General features: G+C 34.6%; 1 protein-coding gene across 4 annotated transcripts in view; it reads right to left on the minus strand.

The window, feature by feature from the left end:
* Positions 1 to 16,068, minus strand: part of UCHL3 (ubiquitin C-terminal hydrolase L3) — a 41,673-nt gene that overhangs the window by 23,724 nt on the left and 1,881 nt on the right. For all 4 annotated transcript variants that reach the window (XM_021548068.4, XM_085594020.1, XM_085594024.1 and 1 more), the window contains 4 exons: positions 8,092 to 8,220; positions 4,830 to 4,986; positions 4,411 to 4,496; positions 3,282 to 3,329 (listed from right to left, as the gene is read on the minus strand). In XM_021548068.4, coding sequence (XP_021403743.1) covers positions 3,282 to 3,329; positions 4,411 to 4,496; positions 4,830 to 4,986; positions 8,092 to 8,220 — 420 coding nt within the window. The remainder of the gene's footprint in view (positions 1 to 3,281; positions 3,330 to 4,410; positions 4,497 to 4,829; positions 4,987 to 8,091; positions 8,221 to 16,068) is intronic.

Here is a 16,068-nt window from a genome sequence, read left to right on the forward strand (position 1 = left end):
CGAAGCCCATTACAAGTAATATCTTGCCTAGTGTGGGGTATTTTCTTCCCGAGAAGAGCTCTTTAAAACATAGAAAATTTAGTAAAAAATAAAAAATAAAAAATCTAATTTCAGATTATAGTAAAACAGAAGCAAATCCTACCCACCAGACAAGATGACAGAACACACAGATATTAGGAAGATAGTACTGCTTTATGCTATTACTTCTAATTTTTATTTCAAGCTAGACTTGCTTTATTTTGAGGTTTGAAATACTTACGTACATGAAACTGAAAAAAGCAGAAAATGCATTAGCATACTGTAAAAACTAAGTAGTCATTGAGATTATAAAAAAGTCTGTGAAGATATAGCATGACTATCAAGGGCAATCAACAAATAGAGACTTGACTTTACAGAAGTATTAAAGACCGAATCCTCAAATATCTGAAACATCAGAACCCAGAAAAAACCACCCAAACCCACCAAATATTATTATCAGAAGATAATACTCTCTATACTCGGTGCTATTTTTAAACCTTCTGCAGCTTATGAATCCAGAAAATTTAACTTTATCTTGATCATATGATGGCATGTTTTTATGGTGGAAGGAAACATCCTTCCTTCCTAAACAAATCAGTGGAATTGACTGCTATCCATCCCACTTTTGGAAGTTATTCTGTCTAACACAGATAAGTTTTAACAAGACTTTGTAAAAATGTGAGTGGACAGTAGTATGCAATACCTATCTAAGGGACAGAACTACCCATGGAGCAGGCTTTTCTCGTGAAGAACACAAGCCAAGTTAATCATCCTAAGAAAAAGTAGGCCTGCATGTTTTTTTAATCTTTACAACTGTAAGAGACCTAGAAAGGATCTGTAAAGACCTAGAAAGTGCTTTTGTTCACAAAGCACTAACTATATAGCTCTTAGTATCATTAAGCAATTAAATAAGCCACTTTACTCAAAGGAATAATTTCTATGGAACATGCCTTGGGTATTTGGGCAGTGAAGGGGGTGCATGGAGGTCAAAAACCCCAGTCATAGGAAGGCAACCTTGTTCCTTTCCAGAGCTCTTAAAGGAACTTTAAATTCTCAGGAAAGTAATTGTAACAAGTAATGGATATGCAGGAAAAATAGGATTCTCTTCTTTCTTTCCCAAAAGGTGCTAGAAATCCTCAACTTACTCCACAGGACAAGTTAACAACCTCATATGACCTGCATGTGGTTAACTTCAGCACCCACAAGATTATGCTGTTTACCAGTCCCTTCAACCCCTACATGGAGTACACAGTGACATTCAAAATGTACCCATGGGAGGAAAAAAAGATTAACTCACTCTATCGCCCAGTTACAACTCTCAGCATATTTGTGGTTCATATTTGGTTTCACTTAAAAAGAATTTTACTTTAAAGTAAAGCAAGTCCTTAGGTACCAATGAAAGGGGAGGCCTTGCTGCCTTGTTTAACTACTATCTGGTAGGACAGGATTTACAGGCAATTTGGTGTTCCAGTAACAAAACTTGTTTGTTTCTTCCCTCCTTGGTTGATGGATGAGAAGCATTCTGAAAAAATGATCCTGGGAAATATATTCAGTCTTTGTACTATTTCAACATTGGAAAACAAAAAGACAAGAAGAAGTTATTTCACTAGTCTAAGAAATAGCCATATCGAATTACTTACAGATAGAGTCATACAAAATGGAATAATAAATTACTGGCAAGGAAACTAGCTATTCAATATCTGTGTTTAGGCATGGTTGCTAAGACAATTTTTTATTTTTTTAATTTTTTATTATGAAAAGAAGTCTTCATCTTTCCACACAATTATTAATCTTTTGTATTGTGGTTATCTTGATCAGGAAACAAATTAGTTAGTGGAAGTTCAAGAAGTTAACTGTCCATTATTAAGAGATTCCATTGTCACTTAGGTGCTTCCTGAATCTTCATGAAGACTCTCAAAACACATAGCCCTTGTATTTTCTTTCTCAGTCATTCCATAATATCTGCCAGAAGAATGCAGAGACAGATCATTCCCTACATAAACCTCAAAGTCCATCAAAATAACTAAAGATGTTTCTCTTTCACAAGGATCTTAGGAAAGGATTCAGTCTTCAGCAATTCATTGGGATAATCACTGTTTCTGAGCTGGCCAAGAATATCTAGAAATTGACTCATTTGGAAAAAAAAAACCAAACCAGATTTTTTGAGTCTCTTACTTAGAAAAGGAAAAAAAACCACAAATTTGTTCTGATGCTTCTTCTTGAAATATAGAAGCTTGGCTAATTTAGGGAACAAGATAAGAAGAGAGAGTGGTGTGATTTTTAAAATAAAATATTACAAAGGAAGTTGAATATCTGTAACAGAAATAGTTAAACCAATTCTCATCATTTCCAGACAGGGCAAGTGGGAGCAGAAAGGACTGCTTTGCTTTCTCCTACATTGTACAGAAGTCACTGCACAAAACAAAAAAAAAAAAAAAAAAAAAAAAAAAAAAGAAGTTACCTATTGCACTTCAAAAAGAGAGAATGAATGACTCACTGGATCTACAGCCAAACATAGAAGTGTTTCTCTTTTTGTCAAACAAAGCAATGCTAGGAACAATACAATTTTTTTTTTTTTTTTTTTTTTTTTTGTCAAACAGATACTAAAATCTGAACCAGAAAGATGGAAAACTGACTTAGTATGATTGAAGCAGAAAAATGTTCAATGTTCAAGTTTATGGCTATTTGAGGGTTCTTTTGTCAGCTATCAGGTTGTTTTTTTCCATATCACACAATCTGTTGGGGCATAAATGCTTATAAATGTATGTATGAATGAGAACTAATCTGAATTTGTATTGTATACAAACAGCACACACACAACTGCAAACCAACTATTGGACCATTTCTTTTCCTGAATTATAACTTTCCGAACTCTCCTAAAATGTTTGATACACTTGTATGGTTACCATGAATCTTAGTCTTACCTACAAATGTGAAACATGAAAACCTCAAGTTTCTGTCTGTTTTACTCTGAAATGAAGCTTTCTCTGAAATGAAGATCTTTCATATAAAAAAGAGCTAAAAAAACCTAATGCAAACAACTCCTACCACCAAAACTCACAAACAATAGAACAAAAAGCCCCCAACCTTCAAGTTTGGTTTCCCCCACTGCAATGCCACTAAATTTTGGACTAATGACACAATTCTGAAAACCAAGCAACAATCTCAATTTCATTGTAAACCTTTAATATATGATTGCTTTAATGTCAATTATATTCAACTCAAAGTAGATATAATCAAAGACTTTAAAAAAAAACGGATACCTCAGTCTGACCTTCATGGGCACTGGATTCATGAGTGACACGAATAGCCTAAAATTAAAATATATTTCAATCACACATTAAATGAGAGACTTTCAGTGATTTAAGAACATTTTTGTACTTCATTGTATCAGTTTCATAGATTTAACTATTTTTGTTCAGTGCTTATAATAAATAAAGAAAATAAACAAATAATCTCCACCTTCAAGGATCTCAGAAGACCACTATTTCAGTTTCATAACAGTCAATTTAGATCAAATATCTGAGAGTTTGTAATGGCACTTTTTCAGACAGAAAACACTACAACCATTTTTTACCTATCATTTTAGGTAAAAGTAATTTAGACAGAAGCTTGGATCAGTCATTTTGTGTCCAACATTACCATAGAAAACATCATAAATCTCTGCTGTTTGTTTGTTACTACCTCCTTTAACCAGATGTTAACACTCATATTCCTGAGGGCTTCACAATATGCTAAAAGTGAACTCTGACTTAAAAATCATCAAGGTTTTCATTTTGAGAAAGGATCATCATTACCATTGGAACAACAGCACTGTTCTCCATCCACCACTGGCCAGATGTTTCTGCCACATCCTTTCAAACAGCACTAAGGATGTGGCTAACCACATTATCAGCTAGCTCATCTCAGGGTTTAGGATGGCAGGGGAGGGAGATCATATTTCAGCCAAATCAGCTCTTTGTGTGCCTCTACGGCTAAAGGCATGGAGATATGACTAGAAGGCACAAATTAAAAGAGGCAGCAAAAGGACTATCCTTTCAGCAATAGCCCCAGATCAGCTCAAATTGACCATTAAATTATATCCTGAACCCATAAAAAGAAAAGATTATGCACACATTTCCCATGTATTTCAAAGTAATTTTAAACTAAGCCAGGGAATTAATATGGATGAGAACATTCACAAAATCTGTTCTGCTGACTGAGCTATAGGCAGGCAGGAATACTCTAAAATACCAAAGTAGAGTTTCCTTTGTATCAACTGTCTGATCACAAGCTCACTGTAAAATCAAATTTGTTTAGCTGCTTCACCAAGTCAACCCCCAAGGACAGTACCTGCTCATGCAAGTAATTTTTACACCATTTTAAATAAAAGTAAAAACACATGATACTAACTTCATAAGTTTCTAGGTATTTGGCCCTCTCTTCAGGAGTCATAGATAATGAATCTTCTAGGAACTTTTTCAGTGAAGAATTAGTTTCTTAAAAAAATGTTAAAAGACATAATTAGTCTCATGTTTTAATTCCAACTTCATTCACAGCTTACAGAAGCCAACAAAAGATCTGAAGATAGAATTGCAGTGTATTTTTAAGACATAAGGCTGACTGCACTTTGCAATGTTTCAAGTGCTTTAGTTCATAAATTAGTATAAAATAATAATTTTCTAATTATAGGTAAAATGCACTCCTTCAGCCTTTATGAATGGTTATATTTAGAGAAAATAGAACAAAACATACCCTTCCCTCCATGGCTTCCCACAGTTGAGGAAAAAATGGGAAAAGCCCCAACAAAAACCAAGCCAAGAAAATCTTACCAAAGTTCATTTTATCTCTGTTGTTTGCAATAGCATGAATTAGCCCAATTGTCCCACAAGCATTATTAATGGTCTGCTTCATGAAATACACTGATGATTTGACATCTTGTCCCTTAGCTTTTATCCTCTCTTCTTCTTCTGTTCTGAAGGTTTCATACTAGAAGGAAAGTTAAAGACACAAATAGTTACAGTTATTTCACAAATAGTATGAATATAACATCATTCAAGACAAAACAATTTATAAAATACAACATCTAATTAATACTGCCATTTGAAATGTTTAACACATGTTGTCCAATACGTATATGGAAACTTACCTGAAGCGCTCTATACTGTTTCTTAACCCAATGCCTTGACACTTGAGACATCATTTTGAATATGTGTTATCTAAAACAACTTTAAAAATTTTCGAAGTATTTCCTTGATCTGAGCTCATGTCACCATCTCTCTTCAATGCAACTAAAGGCTTTTTAAGGACAGAGGTGTCAAAGTGCTATCAAGAAAACCATAATACTTCAGGTGATTAATCATCATGAAGCATTCTTTAAAAATTCCACTGTTAAATTTCATTTTTCCCAGGAATATAAGATCTATATAACATCCAAGGCATCACAACAGGCCCTTCTGAAGCAATATTTATAAACTCTTGTATTCTGTAGCAAAAAGAGAATTTGCTTTGACTGAACAATCTAAAGTACTTGTTTTATAAAGATCATATGTGACTAAAACCTGTTATACTGTGCAATAGTGTGGTGGTTTTGTGCTTTTTTTTTTCTGTTGTTGCTGGCTGTGATTTGTTGATTTTTTTTTGGTGGGGGGGTGTTGTTATGCGTTTTTTGGGGTTTTTTTTGACTGGATTTGTTTGAGGTTTTTGTTTATTTTCTTTAGTTAAATTTCAATTTCAGACAGAAAAAGAAACAAATAAACCCACAAATGTTCCAGTCAATGCTTCCTCCTTTGCTTTTTTTACTAGGTACTTTTGCAGACAAAAAAAAGAATTCTGAAGTAGATGGGCTTTTTATACAAGTATGATGAAAGTAAAGTAAGAATGCAGAATGTTACCAAGGAACTCCTCCTGCAACCTCCTGAGAAATTTCCTTTGGGCTGTCTGTACTGTCACTGATAAACAAAACCAAAAGACTTCTAGCATCAAATTCCACTTTTGTATGTTGTGTCAATGTTCTGAATAGGCTAAGTAATAGTAAGAGCATTATAAACCATTTTAATTTAGTTTATCTACAAGCTAACAAATAGCCTTAATTGAGATAAAAATTTCATCGAGTTTAATTGGACAAAAAGTTCAGACTAGAGCAGTGAACAATACACTGCCATTCATTCCCTCCCAACCAAAATAAAATCCACAGAAAAAATAAATATTTAAGTGCTGAGAATACCAAAAATACAATTTTGAGCAAGGGATAGACCAGATCATCTAAACAGATTCCTCCTAACCTAAGCTATATCCCATAATTTAGATTAATTTAGATCTATTCATTAATTAGGCCCAAAATGCCAACACCCACAATATTCACTTTGTCTACAACATACTATGCTGACTAAGAAAGCCAATGACCTTTAAAGTGCACAACAATTCTAATATTATCTGAATGCTAACAAGAGTAGCTTTCTCTAAAAGCAAGTTCTAGGAAACTGATATACAGGAACCACAAAAACACTGAACTTCCAGACAGAAGAACAGACAGACATGTGAGAAAAGTGTTTACAAAGGCAGCAAAACTAATAAGCACTTTCATATATGTAGATCAGCCAAGAAACAAATAAATCATAAATTAAATAAAAGTGAAATTTTACAGGCCATTTTGAAAGGGAGGCAGAGGAGGGAAAAACTACTCTAGAAATACAAAATAATGTTCAAGAGTCTTGAGGAGTTCACATTGACCAACAAAAGCTTTAAAACATTGGGAGCTCCCATGAAACATTCATCGTTCACACAGCCAGGCTAAACAGTTGATAGAAACACTTGTGTCCCCGATGTTTCAGAAGGATTAACACGCTCAACACTTGGCTGGTGCTCAGATTTGACTGATTGATGCAACAGAGCAAATGTTGTTTCTCTGGTTTTGTTTGTCATGTGTTTCTTTAGGATGAAATCAGATACACCTTCTGGAACAAGAGCAAGGTTTTTTTCCTTGCTCCCATGCTTTCCTTGCATGGGATAATGCTCCCATAGCATGATCCAAAAAAAGGTTTGTACAAGCAGGGAGTCAAAAGTAAAGTGACAGTCAGACCTGTACCTCAAACAGCCAGACAGAAATGACAGTACACAGAAAACAATGCCTCAAAGGTGACAGAAAGGACATTTCCTGAGGACAGGTGAGTTGAAAGTTTGACTAAGCTCAAAACTATCAAGTTGACTGAAATCAAGCTTGAAAAGTACTGCCTGCATAGCTGTTTTGGAGAAAATGAGAATGCAGAGATTTACAGGACATAATGTGTAGGAAGCCTGACCTGTCACTCCTGTCTATTTAAACACCTTTGTTTAGAAGTTAAGCTTCAATAGCTAAGTGATTTATCCTTATAAGCTACACATTCTTTTTGAGAGACATATTAAAAGAATGAATTGTGGACAGATTTACTTCAACCTTTTTGCTGACCTTATCACAATCATGTAATACTGTTATAAATTGAAAGATCAATATGAATCACACTACATAAAAGTATGTGATGACACAACATAAGCACATTGAAAATTTAACCAAAGTTCAACATAGTGAAAGCCAGGGAGGAAATTGTCTTTCATCTTAATAGCATGTCCCATCTGTACAAGAAGTGAAAGCCACATCAATACTGATGACCGAACTGAAAGTAGATTAATTCTGAAGGACTGTCATTGTAACAAGACAAAAACTCAAAAAGGAGTTACATATTGTCCTACACCTTATTTCTTATTTTCCTTATGCTATTGAAACTTTCTGCTAAAATTAGCAAATTGAGCAATTTCAAAGTGCTTATTATAAAAAATACTTTAAATTGCCTGTAATAGAAAAGTGTTCGGCATATTTCTCTGTGCTCCTAAATTAGCTTTCCCCATCCCATTCTGATTTGAAAAGAAATCAAAAATATATATGCAAGGTTATCAAAAGAAGGTTCTGAAAGAAGCATTTTTGTGCTATTTTTAATGAAGAAGTCTCTTGAATAAAGCTTGAGTCTCATCTTGCTTCTAGTATGACACCAAAGTAAGCTTTCATTCCCATTTCATTTACGACAAAAGCAATTAACTGATTATTAAATAAACATTTACCTTTTCTGTTATTGGAAAGAGAAGTAATACTGCACATACAGGTCTTGGCACCATGCTAAGCAGTTCTGGTTCCATACCATAAACATCTACAAATTGCCAGTCAGGATGTATACCCAATTGTTTCAGGAACTGGAAAAGAAAAAAAAAAGCATAATATTAAACAAGAACACTCAAACACCTATCTTTTCAGAAGCATAACAGAGTATCCACAGTGTGAAATACATTAAAACAACCCATGCTTTTTAAAGTTTAAGAATACAAGAGATACATGTTTTATCAAATAAGGCTGAATAAATCCCACACAACCATACACAAAACCCCCATGTTTAATGTATTTAAATAGTCTTTACAGAAGGGAAGTGGAAACACTCCCAGCACTATTTACTGACACATCAAAGCATTTCAACCATTTTTAAAGTGTTCTGTCACAAAACAGAGGATTTTGTGAATCTATTTTTATTGACTATTCATGTTAACTAGAAATCATCAGAGCCATCAGTCAGAGCACATATGAACAAAATTATGGCTTTATTTGACTCCATAAGGTATGATTTGACTCCATGACTTCAGAATACCTGGCACCAGTGCTCATATTGAAGCCCCTACAAGCAAAAAGACATTAAGAGCAAAACTACACAAGATATACACTTTAGTAAGTGTAGCTTTTACAAGAGAAATCCCTTCAACTATGATGGAGTAACATATTTTGAAGATTGGATGATCATTTTTTAATTGGATATTCTTGTACTCAAGTAAACTAGGCATCACAACAGCAGTTGCAGAATTAGTAACCACAGATATGGTCGAAGACAATCTGAAATCTTTTCATTGTCAGTCTGGAAGAACCTAACTGAATTCAGTAACTGTTGCTACTATACACACACAGTGGCCATTCACAATTATATGAAAAAACTAATTGTACACTGTGGCATATACAGATCTTTGAATGAACATGAGGAAAAGGGGAAGTGTTAAGAATTTAGTAACTGATGAAACAGAAGACAGTGTATTTTGAACTTCTATTCTAGCCTTCTATATTGTAAAGATAATTACCACTTTGTGAATAACAAAAAAAAATTCCGAAGAGAAGAGACTACATGTATGGGTGCATGAAAATATTAATTAATAAGAGAAGTACTTCCATGATTTTTCTTATTAAGCCAGTGACTAATCTATCATTTTTATTGCATGAAAAGTAACAACTGAAAAAAACTCCACTTTTCCATTCCAATATCATTTTATATTTTGCAATATTACATGAAATAAGGGTACAAACATGCAAAAATAAAAAGGCAACACTCACCAAGAAAAAGACCCCACAAACCAGAAAAGACAATGATAAAGAATTCCATTAAGCTACTAGACAAGTAAGTGGTTTAGATTCTCTTCTCCTTTCCTATACCACTGGAGAAAAAAATCACCAAGTAACCAAAAAACTAACTAACAAAAATAAAACCAACACCATTAAACGTAAAGTCAACAAACTGCTAACTAAACTCAAGAATGGTTTACTCAAACTCCTGAATTAAGAATTTAACAGAACTAAAACTCCATTGATACAGGGCACCTTTCTTTATTCACATTACCATACCGCCTAGAAACTTTACAATCTGAGAAATTTTAACTTCCAGTAAGCAATGAGAGTGACAATGAAAAATTATGGTCAGCACTACAGAGAACTACAACAGGCAGCAATGTTAACACACAACCAGACTAACTCTACTGTAGAATCATAAACCAAAAATAAAATACTAATAATAAGGACAGATTCAAAATAGGCAAAGAAGGCATCTGTCTGTGCATCAAGAGGGTTTCATTCAGGCCTGGAAAAAAAGATAGAAATAGTCTTCTGAAAATTATTAAGTAGATTTTAAAAGCTGTTCAGAATAAGTCCCTGTATAAGAGAGAGTGACAGATGGGTAACAGATGAACAATAGATGGTCGGATGGGAAGACTTAAGTCATTCCTGTTTTAGGACAGCAGGCAGTTCATTACACTTTTTAGACAATGTCACTGTCTACAAAAGTGAGAGATCTCTGCTGTTTTCCTTTCCAATTATTTAGGGATTATCCAAGCAATTTTATTCTATGAATAGCTACTGTAAAGAACAGTTAGGGTTCTTTGAGGGTTCACTCATTTTCAGCTGTTCACTTTCTCTTAACTTATTGATAGTGTGTATGCAAGATAACATAAAATAGCAGCTTCATATTTATCTGGATATGCACAAGAGAGAATCAGAATCTTTTTCTCAGACACTGCTTATCACACTGCTGACAATTCTTAATTTATAGGTCTTTGAACTTTCACCTTATAAAAGAAAAAAAGAAAAATACTTGGCTATATTACAGTAGTTTTAGAGGAGCTCAGGAAGCAGCACAACAGCAGCACAAAACCCCCCATACATCTGTATCTAGTATTCACTTTTTCACAACTTTATTTTTACAGACTCTTGTCATAGTTTTGGTTATATCTTCCTGTTTTAAAAGAAAAGTGCTGAAAACCACTCTATGGTTTTTCACTGGTCCAGCTAACTAGTAAACAAAAAGCCACTTTAGAAACTACTTTATACCCCTCACCCTTACCTGCACTTCCTATTAATTTGTCCTTTTTGCCCCAGTATTCCAGTAGGCCCTTCTTTCTCACCTGACTACTACTGTTTGCAACTAGCTAATGGAGAGTGCAGAGAAGATGGAGACAGACTCATCTCAGCAGCACACAGTAAAACAGCGAGAAACAAGAGGCTGAAACACTGGGAAATGTAACTTTATAAGGAAGGCATTTAAAAATAAAAAGATAACAAACATAGTAAAACACTAGCACAAGCTGTCCAGGAGACTGTGGAGTTTGTGTCTTGAGAAATTCAGAACTTGACAAGCAGCTGAGCAATTTGTTTTTAACAAAGTATGGTTGGTCTGCAGAACTCAAAAGCCCCTTCCAGCCTACCTAATTCTATTCTAAATGATCACAAATTGTAAATCTGTATGTCTAAATGTTGGTTAATAGCAAAAACATTACAATAGGCACTTCTAGGCACTCTACCTACAGAGCATGTGGTATAAGCTATTCTGTTTTCATTGCTGGTACCACTAATTCAGCCGACTAACTGAAAAAAGCACAGAGCAGTTATCTGTAATGTGAGTTTGGAATACTACTTCTGCCAACAGTTACAGAGCCAGTAGGATGATTTGATCTATTTGGTTTATGGAGATGCAGAAAGGGTAAGGGGGATAAGACAAGATAAGGGTGAAATTTATTATAAACTTATGTAGTAAATGCATAATTGAAATACTATCTAAACAGCAATGTGCTTTTCTACTGTCACTTGCATGTAAAAACAAAGTGAGGACAAAAACTCAAACAAAATAGGAGCTTGACATTTAAGTGCACTTAAAGGTGGACCGCTTCTGCGAATAGCTCAGGAACGTCACATTTTAAATACTAAGGAATTATACTCAAGACCTGGATTTTTCCACATTTTACTGTGGTATTTATATAAAAGCTGGAACCATGAAAACATAAAGCTGGCAAAACGCACAGACATTTCCAGACTCTCAAATGCAGAAGTCATGAGATCTTCTGTGAGAAGAACCAACTGTTGACATCCTCTTCTAAGCACAAATATAAACCAAACACCCACAGCATCTACATTTTATTGTACTTCTGCTGAACGCATTAAAGTATCTCTATATCACAATGAAACCACAGTTAAGACTCTCCTCTGCAAAAATTAAGTGTTCCAATGGCTTTAGGAAACTGACAGGACAATATATAAATAAACCAATTAAGACAATCAATATTTTCTAACTTTTTCATTAAAGCACAAGAACTTTTGGCAGTTAATTTAATTGAAGGTATTTTTTCCCTAAATAGTAGTAAGGCACTGAGTTAAATGTAACTGATTGAATATCATCAAGAAGGAGAAAATAATTCATTTCTTAAAGTATCCAATTCTTATTAATCTACATTAGAAACACAAGTGCACAATATTTTGCTTGTAATTCCTTACACATCATTCATTTCTAGAAGTATGTAACAAAACTGAGACTATTTCCAAAATAAGGGAACCACCCAAACAATATTTTATTGTTGGATCATTACAAGGATATATTCCTTCATTCTTTCATCATGACATTTACAGAATTAAAATGAAGGAATAATTTTTCAGTACATTTTAGAGATATATCATTTCAGTCATATGTAGCAGCTGTAAAAACTTTAGTTCTGTACAACAGGTCAAAAGGCATACCAGGAACAAAGAGATAGCTAGAGGTTACATAAGCTGTATTACTCTTCTTTACCAACTACTCCTCACTTAGAATGGCCACAGTATGATCTTTTTCAAACAAGATATAACCTATTATAATAGACTTCCTTGGGAAAATCAAAATTTATTACAAATTCTTTAATATCTTCAGGTTCTGTACTTCAGGACACCATAATAAAGTTCAAAGAATACAGCCCATTGAAATTTTTTTTTTTTTTTCAAAAACATGAGAAAACTTGCATCCCCAAAATTCTTATCCTTCCTGTTATGTTCATTACTTTATGATGTCTAAAAGTGCAACACTGACTCACAGTCAGTGTTTCTGTTCTTCAAAATTAGAGGTATATATTTTTCATATATCCATAAAACAGTTCTGAAATTTAACACTCGGAATACCCAGGCAATGCTGTACATATTCAAGTAGGGCATCCCACAGGCAGCAATGCAAAAAAACCCACTCAGTAATCTGGATGAACCAGCTGCCCCAGGCTTCCTCCAAAGCCAGTGAGCAAGAGCTTTAAAATGCTTCCAGCAGAGTCCTCAAGTGTTGATATTGAGACACTGATTCAAAACAGAATACTGTGTTGTTCTGTGAAAAACACTTACCAGACCTGTTTCCATGATCTAATAAGTTACTTGTAACAGGAATGAGCTGAATCAATCCACTCTTCTAAATAAGTTGTTATACACATTCCTTTTTTTACAGTTTACTGAAACAACCATTGGATTCTACTGACTCTGCTGGTCCTTTAAGCAAGGAAAATGTCAAAGCAGGAAACAGCATTTCAGTGCAGCAAGATAACTTACAAGGCACGAATAACTGTTGTTTTCCACTTAGTCTTCAAGACAGTAAGGGTTTCCACATAAGAAAAACTTAAGAAACTAAGCAGAAATGATCATAAGAAGGACCAGAAATGGCAAGTACAAGTAGAGGAATGAAAGACATGGCTTTCTTAGCTTTCAGTTACTAAAGAACATACAAAAACTGAGCTAATGCAATCTTTTGACTATTCATATAAATAGTACTCTAAACCCCAAAACAAGTGACAGTTTTCCCTGTGCAACATATTTACCTATTTAATCTCAGTAAGATGGTTACATCTTAAGTTGGAGGTATTTTAAAGTAGAAGAAGCCATTCAGGAAGTGCACTCACAGTGGTCACCTACAATTCCTTCATATTTATCCTTGTGCTTATGCTTTGCTGTGCAGCATCACAGGCTCAACATTCCCCCTTTGCTAGCTCTGCGAAAGACTTTCTCGGATATTGTCTTTACAGAAAGACACAAACTCTAATCCTGGTTTTCCACTTTCTGAAGCTACAAAAGTAATAACAGGCTGTTTTCCAAGCATGTACGCTATCTCCACTATTTTTCCCTCTGCTTACCACAGAAGAGTTAAACTCCATTCCCTCACCCGAAAAAAAAAAAACAAAAGTAAGCTTAGCTAGGCATTTTAGAAGGACATCTGTGTTTCTCCACATCCAACACCCTTTCACACCAAGACAGTACCTCAGTACTTCATCTATGAGCACTATCTCCCAATACACTTGAGGAATTGTGCACACTGCACTTTGAATTATTTTGATCACCACAGCTTTTCTTTGGGAAAGCTTTTGGGATAGTTTGTTTCAGAGTTCAGGAAAAGACCTCTTAGGAAGACTAAGGACTGCTTCCAAGATACTTAATACTTCTCTGTATTTGCCTGACACCCTGAAGAGAGGTGTTCCATAAATGGATAAAGACTGGCTGTATCCAGTTTCTGCCATTTGTTCTATGCTTCATGAGCATTATTGTCCCTGTAACTTTCAAGTCACAGCTGTCAACAGTGTTCATGAGCTAAAATAATTTTCTTTATGCAGCTGGCTCTCAATACCTTAATGGCTTAAAAAACTCAAAACCCCAAACCCTCCCCAAAAAGTAGGATCAAAGGCCTACAAGTGATGCTGGAAGGTAACTAAGAACCAGCAACTAAGCCCTATGGGGCAAAAGAAACTCAAGCCACAGCTAACACTCAGTAGTCAAACTCTGAAGGCAGTGCTTGACCTTCATAATCAGATACAGTCAATTGCTCTATCCTTATCTGGATACAATGAAGGCATGAGTTGAAATGTTATCCAGGAAGCAGGGATATTTCCTAGAATGTGTAAGATGAAGAAAAGAGAGAACAAAAAAAGATGGGACATCAAGAAAAATATCCACCCATACTTTTTGTTTATCTACACTTCCTAGACAATCAATTGTAGGTTGCAAGCCAGACTGAACCAACATTATGAGGAAGAACAATCAGCTTGTGTTCTGAACTTGTCATTCAAAAAAAATTTATACGCAGTCTCTTTTTTTTTTTTTTTCAGAGGAAACTGGAAACAAGATACACAAACATCATATATATGGTAATTGACAAACATGATTTTCTTGCTTTCTCTCAGGAAAATCCCCTAAGATACCCAGGAAAGAGGGTAGTGCCAGTCATGTCAGGCCCCCTCAAAAGAAGGTCAAAGAGAAGAAACCATTCCCTGTCATCACTGTACGCAAAATGGAGCTTTGTAAATGCTGAATCATCAACTCTTTCTGTATCAGAGGTAGTCAACAATTGATTCTGTCAGACTGTAGAAGTGAAGGAGAAAAAAAAGTACTGTGATAGTAACTTAGTATGGTACATTTAACTCCTGACTTCACTCATTACAACCAGCACTGTGTACTGCATTGAATGACTGTCTTCTCTCTTGAAAACGTCCCTACAGACACATGGTACATTTCCACTGCCACTGGAAATCTTTAAAGCTAAGAAAGAATATTCCTGTTTACCCAGCCAGTTTCTGAACCTTCAAATAATTTTAACATGTATGCACAAAGAAAGGTTCTAGATAGATTAAGGATTTAGAAATTCCTGGACGTGCATTATAATATAAATATTTCCAGATAGAGAAAAACTTGTGGGATATTTTTGAAAGATTTTATATATCTCTAACTGAGAAATACCCTTTTTTCCATTATCATCTGACTTTCTACCACAAAGACTGAAAACCTCAAAATTACAGCCTATATTTCAAAGCCAGAAAAGACAAGTATTGTAAGAACATACTAAAAGCAAATGAACCTGCATTTAGTGCACTTCCTTAATAGTTACTCTTAATAGGGGGAATAAAATGATTGGTAAAATAATCAAAACAGTGTAAGCACTTGATCACAATTCTAATTACAATCTAACACTAAGAATCTATGCATCTTACAGGTCATTGGAATTTCTGTTTTGGTTTAAAACTTCACTACCATACCTAGCAATAATTTTAACACTAACAAAAATAGTATGCATTAGGCATAGTCTAACACTCAACTAAAACAAGCCAAATAACAAAAAAAACCAAACCCCAAGAAGAAACATTTGGCTAGATGTCTATCCAAATACATGTATTAAATGACTACCAGACAAAAATATTAGTTTGTAGAGACACACCATTGGGGTTTTCTAATGCTGAAGACTTCTGAATATTTTACAGAGCACAGTATAGAGTACTGTGTAGAAGATGCCCATCCTTGCAATTAACTAAACAGGATTTTCCAAAAATTAGTTAGCAACTTCATTAGAATTTCAAATTACTATTATTGTTGTTTTAAACACAAACAGGATATTAAATAACTTATGACTAACAACCCTGTTGCTACACAGTTCACCACTGTACTGATGAGATTAAAAGAACAACAATTAATGCACA

Source organism: Lonchura striata, chromosome 1, assembly GCF_050655825.1.
Source record: "Lonchura striata isolate lonStrDom1 chromosome 1, ASM5065582v1, whole genome shotgun sequence".
NCBI lineage: Eukaryota > Metazoa > Chordata > Aves > Passeriformes > Estrildidae > Lonchura > Lonchura striata.